The sequence below is a fragment of the Perca flavescens genome, chromosome 13, assembly GCF_004354835.1.
Source record: "Perca flavescens isolate YP-PL-M2 chromosome 13, PFLA_1.0, whole genome shotgun sequence".
Lineage (NCBI taxonomy): Eukaryota > Metazoa > Chordata > Actinopteri > Perciformes > Percidae > Perca > Perca flavescens.
The window spans coordinates 28,837,474-28,860,546 of NC_041343.1; the positions used below are offsets into that span (position 1 = coordinate 28,837,474).

Genomic DNA, 23,073 nt, shown 5'->3' on the forward strand with positions numbered 1-23,073 from the left:
TATATATATATATATATATATACAGTACTGTGCAAAAGTTTTAGGCAGGTATGAAAAAATGCTGTAAACTAAGAATGCTTTCAAAAATGGAAGTGTTAACAGTTTTTCATCAGTTAACAAAATGCAGTGAATGAACAGAAGAGAAATCTAAATCAAATCAATATTTGGTGTGACCACCGTTTGCCTTCAAGGCAACATCAGTTCTTCTAGGTACACCTGCACACAGTTTTTGAAGGAACTCGGCTGGTAGGTTGTTCCAAACATCTTGGAGAACTAACCACAGATCTTCTGTGGATGTAGGCTTCCTCAAATCCTTCTGTCTCTTCATGTAATCCCAGACAGACTCGATGATGCTGAGATCAGGGCTCTATGGGGGCCGTGCCATCACTTCCAGGACTTCTTGTTCTTCTTTACGCTGAAGACAGTTCTTAATAATAATAATAATAATAATACTGTTTATTGATCCCCAGTGGGGAAATTACAATATACACTGTTAGAAATCACTACACACAGGCCTGAAATACACACAGACATGCTCAGGACCTATTCATGCACAAATGGAGAGATGTCAGAGTGAGTGGGCTGCCAGTGCTGGACCAGCAGACACTCATTATTGTACCAACCTGCCTTCTGCTACAGCCAAATATTTAAAATTTTGACTCATCAGTCCAGAGCACCTGCTGCCATTTTTCTGTAACCCAGTGCCTATGTTTTCATGTACAGTTGAGTGGCTTGGCCTTGTTTTGAATGTCGGAGGTATGGCTTTAAGACTACAACTCTTCCATGAAGACCACTTTTGGCCATACTTCTCCAGACAGTAGATGGGTGTACCTGGGTCCCACTGGTTTCTGCCAGTTCTGAGCTGATGGCACTGCTGGACGTCTTCCGATTTCGAAGGGAAATAAGCTTGATGTGTTTTTCATCTGCTGCACTAAGTTCCCTTGGCCGACCACCAATGCGTCTACGATCCTCAACGTTCCCTGACTTTTTGCAAATGTACCTATAAGAATTGATGCTGGTTTGAAGGCAAAGGGTAGTAACACCAAATATTGATGTGATTTAGATGTTTTTTTGGTCACTCACTTTGCTTTTTGTAAATTGATAGAAATAAACAATCATATTTTTGAAAGCATTCTTAGTTTATAGCATTTTTCCCACACCTGTTTAAGACTTTTGCACAGTACTGTAATTTTTTTTAAATTACATTTGCTGCCGCTAGGGTGCGTCTAGATTTCTAGGCTACAGAAGAGCAGTTTCTTCCTAAAATACTCCACAGTGAGGCTCTCTAGGGCCTCACATGATTAAATCCCAACTTTACTGTTGGTTTCAAGTATCTTCACACGCTACATTTGAAGGTTAATAACTTTCCTTCCTGAGTGTTTTGTTCTGTGTGATTAAATGAAGCAGAGTTGGACATGTTGTGTCTTGATGAGCTTTTCTTTTAGGTTTGACATGTGAATGAGATGTGCAGGCATACGGGGCAAAGACCAGACGCCATAAAAACCGTCAGCAATTTCATGGGATTGATTTTTCTTTTGATCCATTAAACACATGAGCTACATGGAACAGGAAATGGAACGAGACACCAGGGGAAAGAAAAGCCATGTACTGTACAGTGTTCCCTCCCCCCGTGACCCACAGCCACCAAACACCGGATGATGTAGATGAAGTGATCGGCATGATGTAGATGAAGATCTAAGTAATCAGATGCTTTACTGCAGTAAAAGTACTAATACTACACTGTAAAAACTACTCTTTTTATAGTACTACTGTTACAGTATATGCAATGCATTAAAATTGTACTTGAGTAAAAGTATATAATCATGAAAATGTAGATAAAAGTATAAAAAGTATAAAAATGTTCCCTGTGAGTGTTATACTATTATATATTCTATCATTAGATTATTAGGTAACACTTTACTTGAAGGTATCTACATAAGAGTGACATGAACACATGAACCCTAACCCTAAACATAACTCTAACCCTAACCCTAACCATAATTTGTCATGACAAAAACCGTATGATACTTCCTAAAAGAAGCGTTATATCATAAACGTTTATGACTTGTTTATAATGTTTATAACACGTTCATGACATTGTCATGTCACTCTTATGTAGATACCTTCAAGTAAAGTGTAGCTTGTTATTATTACTCAGCATTAATGTAAAAGCAGGATTTTACTGTTGGAGTTGGTTGAGCTGGAGCTCATTATAAAACTATTAACTAATGATTATTTTCATTATGGATTCATCTGCTGATTATTTTCTCCATTAATCGATCGATTGTTTGGTTTGTATAATTAGTGAAAATATAGCGAGAAGTTACATCACAATTACCCAGAGTTCAAAGTGACACCTTCACAATGTTTGTTTTGTCCGACCAACAGTCCAGACCTCAACATTATTACTAATACATTAACATTATTCACATTATATAAAAGGAAAAGCAGATAATCTGATCATTGCTGGAACCATGAAATGTTCTTACATTTAAAAGTTTCACATTAACTTTGTATCTATTGAATAATAATTAAATGGTTACAAGTGCACTGTTATAAACTGGTGGGTAGTTTAATTTATAACAGAGCTTCATATTTTATTAACAAAAATATTTAAAAGTAACTAAGGCTCAGATCTGGGGGGGACTTTATTGAACATATTAGGAGAGACAGGTGTCAACCTGGGATCTAACTGTATTAGTCAGTATTAGTGTATTAGTTTTGTGCTGTACTGTATTTGATCTATTTATCTTTTTTGTACTGTATTGTATTGCATTATGTTTTGATCCGGCAGGATTTTCAGTTTTACAGCCTTTGTCTTGGACCTTTCTTAATCTCACTCTTTCTTGGCTTTATGGACTCTATTACTCTCCGACTCTCACTCCACTTGTGGACATTTCAGTCTTCTTACAGATTGACATGCATATGTGCACTCTTTCTGTGAACTGGCAGTTTTTGTTTTATTCTGTCACGTTGACTTGTTTGTTTCTATTTTTTGGGTTGTAAAAAATGAAAAAACATCATAAATAAAATGTATTTAAAAAAAGATAACTAAGGCTGCCAGATGACTGTAGTGAGTTAGAAGTATAGAAAGGCATGAAAAGACTCAAAGTACATGTCTCTCAATTTCAAGTCCTCCAAAACATACAGCGTTATGGGTCATTTGTTCCCTACCCTCTAATACGATCCACAGGAGCCTTTCATTAAATAGCGCCCCTAGTGGTGGCGGAAATTCAAACTCTTATCTAAACCAGAGAACGTCGGTCGCGATTTGAAATGTAAAGGTCACGATTTTAAACACGTCTTTAACGTTGTGGAACAGTCGCAATTTGGTTATGTTTAGGCACAAAAAAAACGAATTAGGTGAGTTTAGAAAAAGATTGTGGTTTGGGTTCAAATCAGATGTTATTTCACTTCCTGAAGGTTACGCACTTGATGCTGAACGTGACGTCCGTTACGTTAAAGGTCCAGTGTGTGTGAATTTCTCCAATCTAGCGTTGAGATCATATATCGCAATCAACTCTCTCGCGCCACGCAGTTCATAGTACGTATTACAGCTACGGTAGCCTTCACGGTTCAAAATGCCGGTCTCTTGCTCTTTTCAGTCTCCTTTTTCTTTTTCTGGGCGAAGAAGAAGAAGACTCCTGTTCCTGAAATTTGGATTTTGAATATGTATGGTCCTCCATGTTTCCTTCTTCAAACTTGCCGGGGCCGGGAAGCTACGATACCCGTTAGCATCATTAGCAGCACCTGTGAGTTTATCATGTGATTAGCGAAAGGCGGAGCAGTATGTCCTGTATGTCCCTTACCGGCTAACGTATTTCAAGATGACGCATGAATATGGAGCGTCTACCCCAGTTCATGTGAATGCAAATGTAATATTTTAAGCCAAAAGGAATACTTGGAATTGATGGTGGTGGTAAATATTCTTAAAAAAGGACAAGTTTGTGAACCGGCAAAACAGATTTTGATAACGAACAACTAAAACACGTTACACACTGGACCTTTAAGAAAAAACTCGCAGTACACTTTTATTTTCAAAGTCCTGTGTTAGTTTGAACCATCCACCACCTCAACCTAAATTTGGCATTCTTATTTTTCCTCGACTTATTTTCTGCTTTGCTACCGTCATAATTACTACGTTACAGTCTCATCAATTTTCATTTCTGATTCAAGCAGCAAGTAGGCGACGCTCTGTGCCGCCAACTCGATGACTGAATAGAAGACGGTTCAATAACCCAACAAGCGTTTGACAGCTGTTGATCCAACGCGGCCCTTTTCCTCTGAGCACGAGATAGGCAGAAAAGAACACCTGGATACAACATCTGCATTTATAATGCATATCATTACAAATCAGCATACAGACAATGACAAATATAGAGGTCCATGACAGTTTTCTAAGGGTCTCACAAACACACTGTGGCAACCAAAGCATTTTAAACTGACAATAAAAGACAATGTTTTCAGGCTGGTCCTTTTTTAATGTAATTACAATAACGGTGCAGCCCATTCAGCCTGCAGGGGACCAAGACAAATTGTCTTGTCTGGCTGCTCTCACAGAGTATCCTGATGTCACCCAGCATGCTTTGAATACTCTGTTACTGGTCACACACACATATACAGTATATACACTGAACAAAATTATAAACGCAACACTATTGTTTTTGCCCCCATTTTTCATGAGCTGAACTCAAAGATCGAAGACTTTTTCTACGTACACAAAAGGCTTATTTCTCTCAGATATTGTTCACAAATCGGTCTAAATCTGTGTTAGTGAGCACTTCTCCTCGAGATAATCCCTCCACCTCACAGGTGTGGCATATCAAGATGCTGATTAGACAGCAGGATTATTGCACAGGTGGGCCTTAGGCTGGACATAATAAAAGGTCACTCTAAAATGTGCAAATTTACTGTACTGTGGTGGGAGGTCCGGGGGGGGAGGGATCCGAAAACCAGTCAGTTTCTGGTGTTAAGGTTAGGGTTTATCCCTCTCTTTCTCTCTCTCTCCCTCTCTCTCTCGACCTGACTGCAGTTCGTCGTTGTAACCGACTTGAGTGGGCAAATGCTCACATTCGATGGCGTCTGGCACTTTGGAGAGGTGTTCTCTTCATGGATGAACCCTAACCACTAACACCAGATACTGACTGGTTTTCAGACCCCCCCCCCCAATACAGTAAACTGCACATTTTAGAGTGGCCTTTTATTGTGTCCAGCCTAAGACACACCTGTGCAATAATCCTGCTGTCTAATCGGCATCTTGATATGCCACACCTGTGAGGTGGATGGATTATCTCGGCAAAGGAGAAGTGCTCACTAACACAGATTTAGACTGATTTGTGGACAGTATTTGAGATGAATAAGCCTTTTGTGTACATAGAAAAAGTCTTAGATCTTTGAGTTCAGCTCATGAAAAATGGGGGCAAAAACAAGTGTTATGTTTATAATTTTGTTCAGTATATATACATATATATATACATACATACACACACACACACACACACACACACACACACAAACATCCTGTGTGGAGAAACTTCCTGAAGGACAACCATTACTGCGACATTCCGACGATCTGAGCTTCATGGCAGAGTGGCAACACATGAAAGCCCACTTGAAGTTTGCACACAAAAAAAAGCACCTAAAGAACTCTTCAGAGGATCTGCAGAGAAGAATGGCAGAAAATCCAGGTGTGCAAAGCTCGTCGTAACGAAGACTTTTATGTGAATGATTATTGTGCAGTTGTTGTTTTTTCCTTTTTTAAAACATTTGCAAACAAAAAAGAAATCCTGTTTCAGCTTTGTCATTATGGGGTATTGAGTGAAGACAACCTGTGAACAAAGTAAAGGGGTTTCTGAATACCCCCGGGGGGGGAATCTTTACATTCTCTGCTCTGTGTTCTTAGATTAAGTGTGTGTTTTTATGTTTGCACCATTAGCACTTTTAATTCCGCTGTATGTACTTGGAATGACAATAAAAAGTCAATTGTGATTCGGATTTTTGTTCTGCAAGTGCTCACGTCAAGTCAACAAGCTCTTTGCACGTTGCACCATATTTACCTGCATAGGAACACACCTCCGCAATTTGCCAGCACAAACACTTTTATTTATGACAGACTGGGCTCACTGACCTCCACTGTGAAGATAAAGAGGGAACAAGCTGTCTTTGCGTGTGACAAACTACACGTTGCACACGGTAAAATATACACAAACTTCATCATTGCCAACAACGCCTGATCTTATTCTGAGCACACAGACTTTGTTCCTACAATGCCCTGCAAATGCTGAATATATATATATATATATATATATATATATATATATATATATATATATATATATATATATAATATATATAAATATATATGATTTATTTACACACACACACACACACACACACACACACACACACACACACACACACACACACACAGTATCCTACAGAGTCCCCTGTTAGTGCTGTTGCACCTGTTAGGATGGTACAAATGACAGCTTTACCATTCTTATTGGTAGAAAGAAAGTGTGACCTAATTTTCAACCTTCACTTTCAAGCTGGGCAGAGTCTAATCAGCCAGAATAACTGAAATCACACACCTGGATGATAAAGGTGGCATTTGTCCTGCCCTTAACAGGAGCAACACAGCTAACAAGAGACTCAGGAAGATGTCCATCAATCAGTCTAGACACACCCCACACAGTCCTGAGCAGAGGACCAATCAGCCAGGTTAACTGAAAACAGCTGTGTGGGTGTCCGGGGCCTTTGAGGCTGTCGGGGGGGGGTCAACGGCAGTGAAACCTCAGCCGGGGGAATTCACGTTGACTGACTCGACGCTGTGTTGAGTTCAGAACAGCCTGCGTGTGTTTTTGAAAATGCATTCATCTTTGTATTAGCTGTGGATAAACACACACGCTGACAACTGCAGAGTGAAGGGAAATGCACTCTTTAAAGGCCTCAGTGTGTTTCAAAAGACGAGCTTGTCCTCATGTCTCCACCTCCGCACACTGAGGCCATAAACGCCTATTTTCTCAATCAGCTTCTGACTATGAGCAGTGGGCTCTTACATGAACACAGACTCTCCTGTTAAAGTTAGAACACTTGTTAAGACTTTTTTTTTTTTTTTTAGCTTTGATTTGTTGCTCATCTAGTCATACACATGTAACATTTTAGACTTACAATAAGTGATTGTTTCTCCACTTGTTTTCAGGAGAAACAAACTGTAAACACAACATTAACATTTAAAGTTGATATGCTGTAATGGAGTATTTTTAGACTGTGGGATTTCTACTTTTACTTAAGTAATTTATTAGTACTTTTTCAAACACTGCTAGGCTAGTTTAATTAACTATTAACAACACCAATACCAATAATAATGTGAAACGAAAAAGGCAGTTGGTTTGGTTTGCATGTGTGCATGTATGAGCTCATTGGTGACAAGAGGAAAATCTAACTTGAGGCTGAACCAATGACTGTAGAAATGATCTTTTTGATACAGTCTATGGGTTGAACCCTGAGCTGGTGCTCTTACTCAGCAAAGAGTAAGAGCACCACCATGTGGCTTGATCTGTGGATGGATAATAGATCTTTTTCACAGCAGACATGTTGACATGTCACAGTAGGAAAAGCACAGGTGTATTCAAAGCCATTAATGATGGCTGCATTCCACTTAGGAGAGGTCCTGGTATTAAACCATTAATGATGGCTGTATTTTATGGGGTTCCACTTAGGAGAGGCCCTGGTATTGTTCATGCTGACTCACTGAAATATCTTACTGGGACACTTGATGGAACTGAGCCATCGTTAAGGTTATCAACTTCGGCTTTGCATTTCCTACCATGACAAGTCAAAATGTCTGCTGTGAAAAAGGTCCATTATCAGTTTCTTCCCCTTGTTTTTGTCTTCACAAGCAAAGAATGTTGAGACACTTCAACAACATTTAGTCAGTGTATCCACAGTGTTGCATGATGGGAGAATAATGTTGGAACTGGTATGTTGAATTAGTTTTCCAGTCCAGAAAAATGTAAGTGACCCTTGATTAAATATTTAAGCCCAACGGTGCAATGTGGCTCTAAATATTGAGTTGTTGTGTTTTTCTTTGGGCCCTCTGCAGTCTACTCCGTGGTTAGATCGGAGATGTTTAAACTGTGATGGGTCAGTCTATAGTATGTTCAGCTGATATATTCCCACAGTGCTAACCCTAGAATAACCTTCTGTTCCTGTTGTGAAGTTTGAAGAAGAGCTTTGCTAAAGCAACATGTTGCCTGTTAACTCCAGCTTGTTATAGGCTACAGTATTGTGTACTTGACACTGAAAAAGGAAGTGGTTCCTATTTAAATCTGCAATCTACATTTTGATGCTAAACTTCTAGTTTCTTTTACCAATGACTACTGATTTCTTCTTTTCAATTGTTGCTCAGAAGGGATTTTTGTCTCTTTCTTTTGGGACTTTCATTCCATATATTCAAGTTTCATTCAATATGTTCAGATATATCATTCAATATATTTAAGTTTCATTCCATATATTCAGACTTTCATCATAGCTTTATTTATTTTAACATACGAGTAACTCCTGTTAACAAAATAAAGAAAGCAATATATATATATATATATATATAAGCTATAGTTTGTTTTCTTCTATGCTCGCCCGTATATCATCGCCCATCACCCCCTCTCCCACCCTATCCACTCTATAGACTTTGTCCCAGACTGACTGTGTAGACACAGATCTGTTTTTGTTTTGTCGTTTGTTTTGCAATAAAATTAAAGGTGTTATGCCATACAAAACCTTTTTTACTTGCATTTTTTGAAATATGTTAGTTCCATATGTGTTATGCTGTGAATGTGAAAATGAACGGTTACCTCCTCGGTCCGCTCTAGCCACTGAACAGAAATAAGCGGAGAAATCAGACCAATTAAAAGCTGGTCAGTCTGACGTGGTGTTGCCTGAGCTCATTACTATTCATGAGCTCGCCCAGTTGGGCTGGGTAAAGGATTCTGATAGCCAGGCTCTGATTGGCTAGCTGTTTCAAAATCAATCAGATTCAAACAGCTTAGCTTGTTGAATATTAATGAGAACAGGCAGAAATTGAGCTGAGGCTTCCTGTAGGCTTTCTATACCACACTAGAATGGCTTGAAACAAGGTAACCAAGACATTTTTTCACAAAAGATGTTAGAGTCCATAGTAGAACTTCAGACATTACCACAAAGTCATGAAATATGTGTGGCAGGACACCTTTAATTTAAAAAAAAGACCATTCAGACAGAGTAGTCCTCTCAGACTTCTGACTGGACCTCATCCAGCAGTTGTGGCAGGAGATTCCTAACTTTTTGGGCAGGTATGTACATTGATATGATATACATCTGCAACATTCTGCTATAAACCAATACCTGTCCTCCACTCAGGAGAGTCTACACTGGAAACAGTGTTCCCACTGATGAAGCAGCACTGAGTCAGGCTCCACCCAATGCTTGGTGTTGAAGAAAACAAACCAACTCTCTTCAAACACTTCTTTACTTTATGCACATCTTTGCTGCATTTTTACCCTCAGTTATACACAACTTATACTGAAACTAAATCTTAAAATCACAAAACACCTAACGCACAAACGATGAGGGGGAAAACAAAAAAGCCCATATCTTTTAATGTCTTTAATACACCATGAACTAAACAGTATGTATGAGCCCTCTTTGTAGAAATGACATCCAAAAAAATCTTTTTTTTTTTTTCTTTTGTTGAAGACACTCAATACTAAAATATTCAACCAATCGTCTTTTCTGAGGACAAACGGGCTAAAAAAAATTTTATTGTAATATTGACATCACTTTCTAATTTGACATCACTCTGCGGTAAATATTGTAATCTCTGCTATTGACAGTAATTACCGAGCTCGGTCTCTTCTAGAGTTTATAAAGCCCAGAAGGAAAATATTTAAAAATCTTTCACCCTTCAGTAAACCAAAACTCGACGGTACAAAAAAAAGCTTTTACTTTAACTCACAGCTGTTACAGACCCACCGCATATTCATATTTTTCATCACGTTCCCTTTCATCTCTCCATTTCTGTTACGAACATTGATCAGACTTCTGAAAAAACGGAAACTTTATAAAATGACATCAACCTCTACAAAATGCACACAAATTCTGGTACTTTTCCAAGGAGTAGAGGATCTAATTTAGGCTCTGAGATCACAATAACCCTTTTAGCAGCATTAACGATGAGCCTCCGATACAGATTTACATTCGCACAATATCATTTATAGTGTCCCGTAGGAAAACTATTTACTCCTTTTGTTATGCAACCTACAGACATTATGGAAATAAAATGTCTTCCAGGAATACAACGTCACAATTGGGCAATAATATCTTAATCAAATTGATTTGTTGTCTGTTCACAGTAACAAAACAACAACGGAGCGAACAAGAAGAAAAACAATAGAAAGAATTCTGGGCCACTTGAAAAGAAATGTCAGCTTTGTGAAGAACATTAAAAAAGAAAAAAATCACAATCCGATACTCAGTGATTTACACAGAACAGCATTTCAATGAGAACCTTCTGGAGATATTTTGACTTAAAAAAAAAAAAAAAAAAAAAAAAAAATAGGATAAAAGAAACAAAACTGAAACAAAAGTTCTCGTAAAATCCGACTGGATCCAGATTCTCGATGGAAAGTTCTTCTTCCATCTGTCTTGACAGCGATGACGGCATCAACGGCTACAGTGAGATCTCCTGGTCATGCAAACGTTTGATTTGACTTCTTTTTTTTCCCCAAAGCCTTCGACACCAGATTTAGGAATAATCAAACTTGCAGAAAGCAGAGGAGACGTTTCAATAAATACATTCACTGGAGATGCAAACCAAGCATATGCAGGTGAAGTGAAGACGTGGCTCTGGTCTACTGGATGTTAGTACTGGTTAGATGGTGGTAAGGGGCTCAATGATTCCAATACCCGACTGTATCTGACTGACGTTTCTGGATTTCTCTCCCGGTACGTATTTGATGTATATAGCACAGATATCCCGAGCTGATCCTAAGAATTGGTATCTCTATTTTAATAGATCAATATGCACAACAATCCAGTCCTTTCTTGACGCTAGTCTGCTGTTCTGTCCACCTCAGCCTGCACCGACGTTATCGTAAACTAAAAAAAGAAATAAAAAAGGAGTTAAAAATGTTGTCGTAAATAAAAACTATATCCTTTAAGATAAACTCAAACGATATTGCCTGGTTAAAAAACAAACAAAAAAATCAAAGAAAAAAGAAGGTAAAATAATACTAAGTTTTTTTTTTAGCTATAATAAGGAAAAAAGAGACGGCATACATTTCCTTTAAAGGCTCTGTGGGCCCTATTTTAACGATCTAAGCACACAGCATGAAGCGCCTGGTGCAGGTGTGTTTAGGGCGTGTCCCAATCCACTTTTACTAGTTTGACAGCGGGAAAAAAGGGTCCGAGCGCCGGGCGCATGGTTCAGAAGGAAGTCTCTTCATTAATTCATAGGTGTGTTTTGGGCGTAACATGCAATAAACCAATCAGAGATCATCTCCCGTTCCCTCTAAAAGCCAGGCGCATTTGGACCTTGGAGCATTGCTGTTATGATGGAGGATTTGCACCCTAATATTTTTATTTGTAAATCTTTTGCATGTTTGTGTGTTGTAGAAAACCACGTTCATATTCATATCGCTATACCTATCCTACATCTCACCTAGAAGTGAGATACTTCTGAGTATCGACAGCTTTCACCCGATAGCCATTCCTAATGTACACCGCCACGAGAGAATGGTTTCCGGTCAGTACGCGCGTCCATAACAGAAGAAGGGGATGTTCTTTGCCGTTGTTGTGGGTACGAATGACTGAGCCCATGGTCCCTAATGAAGGTGATAACTGCTTTCCATCCTTTCACCTATCCACACATCACAAACGGCTCGTTTGATTGGAGGAGAAAACTTGGTAACGCTTTACTTGAAGGTATCTACATAAGAGTGACTATGAACACATGAATCCTAACTCTAACCCTAACCATAACTCGTCACGACAAAAACCAAATGACACTGACAGAAGCGCTATGTCATAAACGTTTGACTTGTTTCTAATGTTTATGACACGTTTATGACAGTGTCATGTCACTCCTGTGTCATGTCACTCCTGTGTAGATACCTTCAAGTGACGTGTAACCAAATACTGTTTCGTTGGGAACCCAAAAATGCTAAAATACCACATTGGGGGTAGTCCAGGTGACTCTGCTCCGGGGGGAGGAGGAGGGCTACTGAGAAGTGGAGGTTGATCTTAATGTGTTAAAAAGGAGGGTGGGGGGTAGGGTGGAGGGTAGGGTAGGGTGGGGGGGGGGCTGGTTGTTGCGTGTCATTCCAAGTCCTGACTGAAACCTCTGCAGTCCGTACCAGCCCAGCCCTCAAGTAAACTGGTACTCCTCTGAGTACTCCGTGTCCTCGGGAGCGTACTGGTTATCTCTGGCTGCGTACGGCGTGTCATCGGCGGGGGCGTACTGCTCGTCGGCGGGGGCGTACTGCTCGTCGGCGGGGGCGTACTGCTCGTCGGCGGGGGCGTACTGCTCGTCGGCTGCGGTGAACTGCTCGTCGGCTGCGGTGAACTGCTCGTCGGCTGCGGTGAACTGCTCGTGTCCGCCGGCGTACTGGTTGTCGCCCTCGTACGGTTGCTCCGCTGCGTCTTGGTTCTCCGCAGCGTTCAGGCCGGATTTCTTCACTCTATTAAAAGACACATTAAGATTATTTTGAGACTTCGGGGGTTTCCCCCCAGGAAAGTAGTCTAGCGCGGGTTAAGTGTCTTTTTTCGATGAGGGCCCGGCTGGGGCCAGTCACAGACTGATGGCAGTGCGTTAATGTAGAGCCCAATAGTTTCTGTGATAACAGAATCATGGACGGAATCGCAAAATATAGAATTAAAAAAAGCTATAAGACAGATTCCATAGGGCCCTACATTAAGTCGGTGCTAAAAGCTTACTGGAGTCTTACTGCACCTGTAGTTTTAAAAAGTTCTTAAAAATACATTTTAAAATGTTTTTCGAGCGGTTTAAGCCGGCCACACACTGGCTGCGTGGCGTGAGCATGGCGTTTCTGTTGCGTGGCGGCTGCAGAATATTTTGTTCTGTATTGACAGGATATTTGAAAATTGATAATTATTTATTTAAATTTTTTTTAAATTACATTTATATCTGCATTTATGTCAAAACCTCGGGACTTTCAAACATCAACATGTCATTTATTAATGTGTATTTGTGTCAAAATGACATATAAACATCTTTTCCTATTCTATTTTGCCTGAAAACTCTTCCAACACACTTGCGTGTCGCGTGAAAAATAGGCGTCTGTCCTATTTCTAGCATGCACGCGTTTTCGGCGCGGCAACACCGGAGCCGAAATAAAAATGGACACGCCACGCAGCTGACACGCTCACACCACGCAGCCAGTGTGTGGCTGGCCTTAGGCCTGTTGGGGGGGCAACTTAGGCCCGGTGGGCCACCAGGCTTGCAAAACACTGGCAGAAACCCTGGACTATCTGTTTTTCTAAGGGCTGTTTGGTTGGTTTTCCACTCTTCTGATTCGTTAGTTCAGACTAGTCCAGCTTACCAGATGTACAGTGTGGGTATTAAGTCTGAGGCTACATCTACACTACTACATTTTGGTTTAAAAAACACGTTTACGCCTCTACACTAATCTGGTGTTTCAGAGCCCCTGAAACGGAGACATTTGGAAACACTGCTGCCCCCCGTTTGGTTTGAAAAACTCCGGGGTTGCTTTGTAGTCTGGACGGGCACAAACGGAGACCTTTGGAACGGACACATATCTCTGCTCGGGGCTTCTCAGGTGCTGCAAGCATATCACTCCGCCCAAGTAGCAGAAGTAGCAGTGCTTCGCCTTTCTGAGAACATTTTATAAACATAACAGTTTATATCCTGTTAGAAGACGGCTGTGTTATTTGTACAAATCACAACACGTAAATAGGAACATGGTGGTGTTATTTTTGGCACTTATTGGGAGCAGTAGGCTAGTTGGAACTGGTTACCTCCAGGATCTGTGCTAGGCTAAAAGTGGTTACACACCAACCAGACGGCCGACCCTCGGCAGAAAAGCCAGTCGGAATGATCAGTCGCGTCCCCGAGGTCCAAAAAACTGCCTCGGGACACAGAGGCGACAACGACTTGAGAAACGTAATACGTCTCCATAGCAGCAGGTGGCGCTATTCTGTATTGTTGCCCAAGAAATGACAACCGGCAGCTGATTGGACGATCGCGTCACATGGGTTTGTTTTCTCCGGAAGTTCAAAGCCAGACTGTCATGGCGGCTCGTTCAGAATACGATCTCATATTGTACTAAAATAGTTCACCGAAACGTGTTTCTGGAAACATTTTAAGCGAGAAATAGGCCGTGCAGCTGCTGAATCTGTCTTCATATCAGCTCAACAAAGGTCAGTTTAAAAGATTTTCGGCAGATTTTGAGAGACTGTAGTCACCTCATTCCGCTCCCCATTTCCGGGTGAGTCCCGACTGCCCTGCCGCTGACTGAACATGTCAAGTCGGCCAAAATGAACGCCGACAGCCCCCCAGACGGACGACGACACAGGACACACCGAACAGACTCGAGTCACTGACCTCGCCAGACTGTCCAACGGCCGATAATCGGCCCCGTGTGTCCCGGGCTTAAGCTAGAGCTGGGGGCGTCAGACAGACACACACGGAGATGAGAAGGGTCTGTATGGACTTATCTAACTCTGGGGGATACGGTGAATAAGCCAAAGTCCCAATAAGTCGGCGTGTTCCTTTAAAAATGAAGTATAGGTCTAAAGCAAACCAAATAAGACCCCCTCTCCTGTGTCAGGCTTAATCGGATTAGGAGGATATACCAGTTAGAAGGGATGTGTGAACTTACTGGTTCTTATGTTTGGCACCACTGATATGAGACTGGTACTGCTCCACCGAGTTCAGCTCAATGCCGCAGACGGTGCATTGGTAGCCCTTTAGTGTGGAAGCTGTGGACACGCAGAAAAGGAGAGAGGTTCGTTTTCTTGTCCACACAGAAAAAAAAAAAAAAAATGAATGACTTATCCTCAGAAGGAGTGGCTCTGCACACACAACTACATGACCAGCTGTGGTCTGACCTGGTGCAGTGGAGGGGCCGTACGTCTCCATCAGTTTCAGCTTGGTCATCTGCTTTCTATGCTTCTTGCCCACGTAGTGCTGCTGGGCCATGAGCGGGTTGTTGAAGGAGGCCTGGCAGATGGAGCAGAAACGGTCCGGGTTGTTGTTGTTGTTGCCGCCGCCCGTCGCCGGCGCGCCGCTCGAGTCGTCTGCTGGTTTCTTCTTCGGCTGGACTGTTGGCGGCGTTTGGGAGGCTACGGCTGGAGAGGAGATACAACAAACACAATTAGCACTAGGGGTGCAAGATACATCGACTCAATGTCGTTATCGCAATATCACGTTGCGCAATATTATATCGAGGAGTGCAAGATATATGGACTCAATATCATGATCGCAATACATCGAAAGTGACGCGATAAGTATGCAATATTTGGTTTACTTTGTGGAGCGCTGCGTCCCGTCCGTTGGCGGTGTGGCTTAGTCGTGTTCGATTTAGAGCTTGTAACGCTGTAATGGTCATGTTTCATTGGCCAGTTACCGTGCCACATGCACATGTTAGTGCACGTGAGAGCACGGGTCCACTACGTGATAAACCCTATGGAGCGTACCACGTGTGGGCATATTTTGAGTGACAGTGTAAGTGAAGAAATAGATAGAGACAACAAAACGGAACGAATCAGAGAAGAGGAAGAAAAGTTGTGTCCGGTTTTCTTTATTGATTTAGTTTATACTGTCCAACCAGTAGAACATGTCCTGTTCTGTAGACATGGTCCTTATTGATTTATTTATTCATGTTGGACCAGTCCAAAATGACCGTCAGTTGAAATAAACCTTGTGTTGTATTTGTTATGAATCTATTTTGATGCATTTTCCCGTAACTTTTGATACGTTTAAAAATATTTAAATTAATATTGATATCGCAATATCGTGTAACTCTAATTAGCACCTTCAGAAGCAACAAGTTCCAATGTAAATCATACATTCACACAGGAAACGGAGCACGTGGAGCAGAGTGGAGCGATGAGAATGTCTGCTCCCCCCTCGTTCCCTGCTCCCCCCTCGTTCCCTGCTCCCCCACTGAAAGCCGCTCCCAGCCACTCCGCTCAGTATCGCCCCGCGCTCATCTCTAATTTCACCCCGCTCCACTTACAGTATATTGCTCACCTCTCGCTCCAAAAGAAGAAATAAAGCTTTGTTGTATTGATCCGATGAACGTCACCCACCCTCCATCCATCCATCCATTCATGCCTGGAGCTCCGCCAGCATAAAGTCCGCTGGACGACGGGCACTGGCGGCATGGAGCAGGAGGGCGGGAACCGTTCGTCTGCATGTACTGTACGCTGCAGTAACACCGAGGCGGGCTCGGGCGAAAATTGGAGCGGGGGCGATAAGGGCGATGCTCCGACTTTTAAAAAATTCGCTCTTGCGCTCCATGCAAAATCCTCGCACTCCGCTTACACGCTCTCATAGGGAAAAAATACACAAAATTGTACAAATAGACGTACACACCTGGGGCCTGGGGGCCGACGGCTTTCAGCCTTAGGTTCTTGGCGTGAACTTTGCCCTGGTAGTGAGACTCGGCCATCACAGCAGAGGAGAAGGTCATGTTACAGACATGACACACCTTCGACCGGTCGGTGTCTCCGTTGTTACAGTCCTGCTTACAAAGACACACACAGCCACATTAAATCATTAATGGCTACAAGAGCCTGGTTTAAAAAAAAAAAAAAAAAAAAAATGACTAACGGGCTTTGTGTGGGGAAAAGGCTTTTTCGGAGCTTTCAATCGCATCGACTGTGAGATGCGGCTAACAGATGCACCTGCTTATCTTCACAGTAATTTAACATTAAACTACATTTAATATACACCACAGCCACACAGACTCCGTTAGCTTTCATCATCATCGATATTACATCAATCCATTTTTATTGATGCGTCACACCGAGATATTATAGTTAAATGCCCAATAAAATAATGACAACAAACACTTAGATTTGGACTCTGAGACCAAGTTAATCTTGGATTTGAGAAATGTAGACAGAGTTTTATTTAACGCTTACAACAGCCAAGCGGCATCCCTCCTCCTCTGCTGCGTGTATAAGCTCAATGTGATCGGAGTGCGTGTGAAGCGAACGAGGCGGTGAATGCGCGTCGGCCCGTTGCTCACATAAATGAATGGGTGTATTCCAGGATAGGCTATGTGGGTTGTGTTTGAATTAATGACGCGTTAGTGAACTCACTGGCACACAAGAGTCAACGGCAGGCTGGTGAGGCAGGAGGCCCAGTGTGTGCAGGGAAAATGTGGTACAAAAAGCAGCGGGAGCATTCAGGGTTGGACATAAAGTGCTCACATTATGCTCATTTTCAGGTTTATAATTGTATTTATAGGCTATATCAGAATAGGTTTACATGGTTTAATTAAATAAAAAATGTTGTTGTACTGTGCATTGCTACAGCTCCTCTTTTCACCCTGTGTGTTGAGCTCTCCGTTTTAGCTAAAGAGTGAGACATCTCACTTCTGTTCCATCTTTGTTGGAAGTCGCACATGTGCAGTAGCTAGGTAAGGACTACTAGCCAGTCAGAAGCAGAGTATGAGGGCGTGCTACGCTAGCAGCTAGGCTAGCATTATAACGTGTGTTACAAAGTGACCACGTTTGTCTCTGAAGTAAAGGCTGGACTACAATAGAGCTGTTTGGAGCAGTTGGTGAACAGTGTTTTCTGTTGGAGATAGTAAGTCCCTTTGGGGGGGGACTTTGGGCTTTTTCACTTTGTAAACCTATAACATGCACAAAAAAGATAAATAACACAATAAAGGAAAGGGAAAAATCCAAAAAGCATAATATGAGCACCTTTGCTACATGTCATTCCCTCTCTCTCCTTTCATGTCTAAGCTATCCTATAGAAATAAAGACCTAAAATGCCCAAAAAAATAAAAAATAAAAAATAAAAATAAAAAATACCCCTGGAGATCCAACTGCTCACTGTTTTACTCACACTATCGGACGACGACCTGAACTTTTTCACCGCTGGCTCCTTCTCAGTTCGCATGGAAAGGTAACGCCGCACTTTGTTGGCATGTTTCTTGCTCTGAAAAGACACAAGCACAACAAACAAACAAACAAACATCAACGACCCCGATCCACTGCATGAACATTTTTTTTTCTTCAAAGATTATTTGTGTGATGACTGGTCAGTCACACAGGAAAGATGACTGTGCTGCTTTTGGACGGAAAGTGGACAATACGTGAGGAATTGTGTCCTGAACAAGAAAACACAGCTTCATTATGGCTGCACCTCTGATCAAATGATGGATTAGTTAAACAAACTATATTTAATTAGTCTAACTTGTGATTGGGGCTAACATTTTATAGACCGAAAAGATGAAGTATGAAAACAGGGTACAATTTTGTACCGGCACCGAAACACCGGTATCATCTCAGCCCTGATACAAAAAAAGATTTCCAGCCCTAGTACTTATTTTTTTAACTTTTTGTCTAGTGTATTCGTTAAGATCTCTGTCCACACTGAACTGTCTGAACAGGAAAACAGTTTAATGTCTTCTTCGTCTTCCTCTCGGCTGATTAAACCTCCGCTCTGTCCTCTTGTGCTGTCTGTGATCTAACAGCCAAAATCGCACTTGAGTTATTTTCATTTACATGTTTTTCCTGTTTCTTTTGTCTTGAGAATAAAGTCGTGATTTGATTGAATCTCATAAATATTACCTACACCTAGGCAGCTTAATGTGGATGTGCTCTTACAGTCAAATATAAAAGCATTAATGTGATGTAATATGCATTAGGGCTGCGTGATATGAAGAAAATATCCAATTGCGATTATTTTTGACTGATATTGCGATACGATTCACAATATTGGAGGGAATTATCATTTTTGTATCATTAGTCTAATTTTTTTTTTTAAAACTTCAAACGATTATTGTGTGATTTTGGCGAGGATCTGTAGCAAACAAAAGGATAGGATTTGTAGGCCGGGACGTCTCTGCAGCACCACAATACTTCATTCAGAATGGTTTGACACATATTTTGCCTTTAACAAATATTTGATTTGGATATTGCACTAGTCCATATTGCGATTTCGATAAAACCACTTACAATTATGCAGCATTCCCCCATATCTCAGAGCGTAGTATCACCGTTAAAAATAAGTCCCCTGGCATTGAAAAAGCAGCAGCAGACAGAGGGCTCACTGACCTGATAATGAGTTAACTTCTGAGACTCCGAAATGAGGACAGCGCTGCAGACTTTACACTGGGAGTCAGAAAACAGGTCACCGTGCTCCTTTATCAGCTTATTTACTGCAGAGAGAAACAGCACATTTAAAAATCAGGTTGCATCTTCTGGGAACATGTAATTATAACAGAACTTTAAAAAAAAAAAAAAAAAGCCCTTTTTAAACAGCTTTCTTTCTCGTAGTAATTCCTGCTCGGTGAATGGAAGACGCTCCCCTTGTGCACATTTTAACAACACATGCAAGTACGCTGACAAAGGCCTGCGCACAAATCTGTAAACCCCAGACACAGACACAATATTTTGGGCCTAATTCGGAGTTTGAGTCATTGATCTTGGCTCAAACAATGTATTTATTGTGATGCGTCAACTCAAAGACGTGACAAAAAAATAACTGGTGATATATCAGACGGATTTATTAAGCTAAGTATTAAGTCAGGGGATTACATTTGGTTGTCTGTCAAAGTTTTAAAGCTTTTGTCATTCAGACAAAGTGTCCTTAAGGAGTGTATTAAATAAGATTAACAAAGAGTCCACAACAAGACAACAAAATGCAGTTTAGCATCTAACCAGAAGTAAAAAAAAAAAAAAAAGCAGTAAAGTGCAGAGTAATGTACAGAATAAAAATGTAGAACAACCAGTAAGAGTATGAATACATTAGATATATATACTGTATGAACATGGTTGGGTAGAACACTCCTGTTAAAAGGAACATGCCAGGACATTGGGACTTTAGCATATTCAGCGTATCCCCCAGAGTTAGATAAGTCCATACATACCCTTCTCATCTCTGTGTGTGTTGTAACCCACCGCTAGCCTCGCACAGATCCTGGAGGTAACCGGTTCCAGCTAGCCTACTGCTCCCAATAAGTGACAAAATAACACCAACATGTTCCTATTTACATGTTGTGATTTGTATAGTCACAGCGTGTACGAATAACAAGGTCACATGAGACACAGCCATCTTCTAACCGTATACATACTGGGAACTATATTCTCAGAAAGGCGAAGCACTGCTACTTCTGCTACTTGGGCGGAGTGATTTGCTAGCAGCACCTGAAGCCCTGTGGTGAGGAGCAGAGAGTTCGCTCAGAGTTGGAGTAATAGAGTCAACAATTACTAGATAGTAAAAGCATAGTGACCTTGTTATTCGTACATGCTGTGACTATACAAATCACAACATGTAAATAGGAACATGTTGACGTTATTTTTTCACTTATTGGGAGCAGTAGGCTAGTTGGAACCAGTTACCTCCAGGATCTGTGCTAGGCTAAGCTACCGGTGGAGCCGTCAGACAGAGTTACAACACGCACAGAGATGAGAAGGGTATGTATGGACTAATTTAACTCTGGGGGATACGGTGAATAAGCTGAAGTCCCAATAAGTCGACTTGTTCCTTTAAGATTTGACACTATAAATAAAATAGAATTTAATTGAAAGTGAATAGAAGTACATAAAAATGACAGCACCTACAATGCTCTTTTTATGTTAGAGAGGCTAGTGGTAACAAAGTTGATATTAATAAGTGTTCTCTGCTCTCCCACAGGCTGCAGCAGCGATGCACTTCTGACACATCTCATTTTGTTTTTGTATTAATGGCATTTTAAATGTCTCTTTTTTCATCTGCAGTCCCTAGCCGGTTGAAGGCTTAAAATAATAGATACGCTACAACAAAACAACAAATACACATAAACCAAGAAAGACATAGACGAGTAAAATGACACAACCACTATCCCAGATCATGACTACTGGCAGGTTGATGGTATGAGAAAAACATAACACAAGTATCACACACACCATACACAGGTAAGGGTGCATAGACACACATTAGGACGCATCAACAGCACACACAGAGACACTGCTGTAGCGATAAAGACAAACACATTATTCTGGATTATGGCGGCGTATTTGTGAAGCACTTTGGTCCACACCAGTTGTTGGGTTTCATGTCAGAAAAAAAAAAAAAAACACACATCACGTGATAAACTTCTGTATGGACCGTGTATGTTTCCACACACTCTTTCGGTTTAAATTTTGCCTGATTACACCTACAGACTTTTACTGAAGGAACATTTTCAAAAGCAGGACTTTTATTTGTAGCGGAGTATCTTTACAGTAGGGCTGTCCTCGACTAAAGAACTTCTTAGTCGACTAACACTTATACAATTTTGTTGACTAAGCGATTAGTTGATTTAATTGACAGAGCTGTGCGTTTTGAGAGGTGGTTAAGACTAGAAAAGCACAATATAAATGTAGTTAAATAACCATCTGTAAAACTGAGTTTCTCCACAATTAATCTTGCAAAAGCACCACTTTAAATCTTGTGTTTACCATAAATGTGCTCATAAGTTTCTTGGAAATGAGTAATTAAGCATGAATAGGCATAAAAAATGACTAGTCGACTAAGACCAAAACGACCGATTAGTCAACTAATCGACTAAGAGGTGGCAGCCCTACTTTACGATTAGTCAACTAATCGACTAAGAGGTGGCAGCCCTACTTTACAGTGTGGTATTAGTGCTTTTACTGCAGTAAATGATACTTCATCCAACACTGTGCTAGTATGACTTTAGTATACTAAACACAAACAGGGGGATTCGCATTTACCCATTTAACAACGGCGTTCCTGCCTAACAAAGCAGACGGCACCACAAACACATAAATAACAACGATATAAGACACGACTTAGAGACGACTCGCTTTTGAAGATTATAGACACTTCATACGAAGTTTAGCAACAAAGCTGTCCATTCAAAAGTTCAAACGTAGCATGTGTCTTGTGTTACTGACGCTAGGTAGCTAACGTTACAAAGGCAAGACCAGGATTATAGACCTTATTAATGGAATTCCATTGCTAGGCAACAGCCTGGCCCCCTCGTTAACTCCATGTCAGTTGATGTCATTCACATAACCCTGCTACACTGCAACAGGAATTAGATTTTAGATTACATTTAGAATGTTTGTGTTTACAACCGCGTTGTGTTACTGACGCTAGCTAAAAGTACAGAGACGCAAGACCAGGGTTATAGGTTAAGTGCAACCTGATGACCTAAAAACACGCATGTCTGCTGACCGAAATCTAAAAAGGTGCCTCCCAGTCTCAACTGGAGCACAGGTGGAGGCATTGATCACGATCCGGCTGCAGCAACATCGGATGCAGACATGCTCTACTCGACCTTGGAGCTGAAACGGCTACAGCTAGCTTGGCTAGTTTAGCATTGTTTAGCAAACCTGCTCCGCTCACCCTGCAATGCCGGGCTAACGTTAGCTAGCTAGCTAGCTAGCTGGCTCGCAAGAAGCTAACGGCAACGTTGGCAAATAAAGCTTGATTAACCGCGACTGTGACTGAGTGCACTGACGCAGTCTCGTTTAGAAATAAACGTGAAATTATTAACAAAAAGAGGTCATACCCTCCGCCGGCCCCGAAGGCAAGTAAGGAAAATCCTCCGTCTGCATCGCCACGGCCATGGTTTTTTGACTCAAAAACAGAGACGCTCTAATGCGCATGCGCAACTGACAGGCAAAGAAGGGGGGAGTTCAAATAACGAGCTCTGCATCAATTTCATGTACCAGCCATAGATACACCAGCACATATGTTGTATTGTTTATAGACTATTGAAATAGTTATTTTGTATCTTTTCTTGTATTGTACATATTATTCATGTTGATTTGGTATTTTATCATCCTGTTTATGATGTATGTGTATGTTTTGTGTGATGTCTTTAA

General features: G+C 41.1%; 1 protein-coding gene across 1 annotated transcript; it reads right to left on the bottom strand.

Annotated features, from left to right (window-relative positions):
- Positions 1 to 12,324: 12,324 nt before the first annotated feature.
- On the bottom strand, positions 12,325 to 22,840 carry znf346 (zinc finger protein 346). The gene is made up of 7 exons (XM_028596119.1): positions 22,758 to 22,840; positions 19,312 to 19,415; positions 18,098 to 18,190; positions 16,613 to 16,760; positions 15,124 to 15,363; positions 14,895 to 14,994; positions 12,325 to 12,713 (listed from the first exon to the last, which is right to left on the bottom strand). The coding sequence occupies exons 1-7, from the start codon at positions 22,813 to 22,815 to the stop codon at positions 12,401 to 12,403; spliced, it is 1,056 nt and encodes a 351-aa protein (XP_028451920.1). The 5' UTR covers positions 22,816 to 22,840; the 3' UTR covers positions 12,325 to 12,400.
- Positions 22,841 to 23,073: the final 233 nt, after the last annotated feature.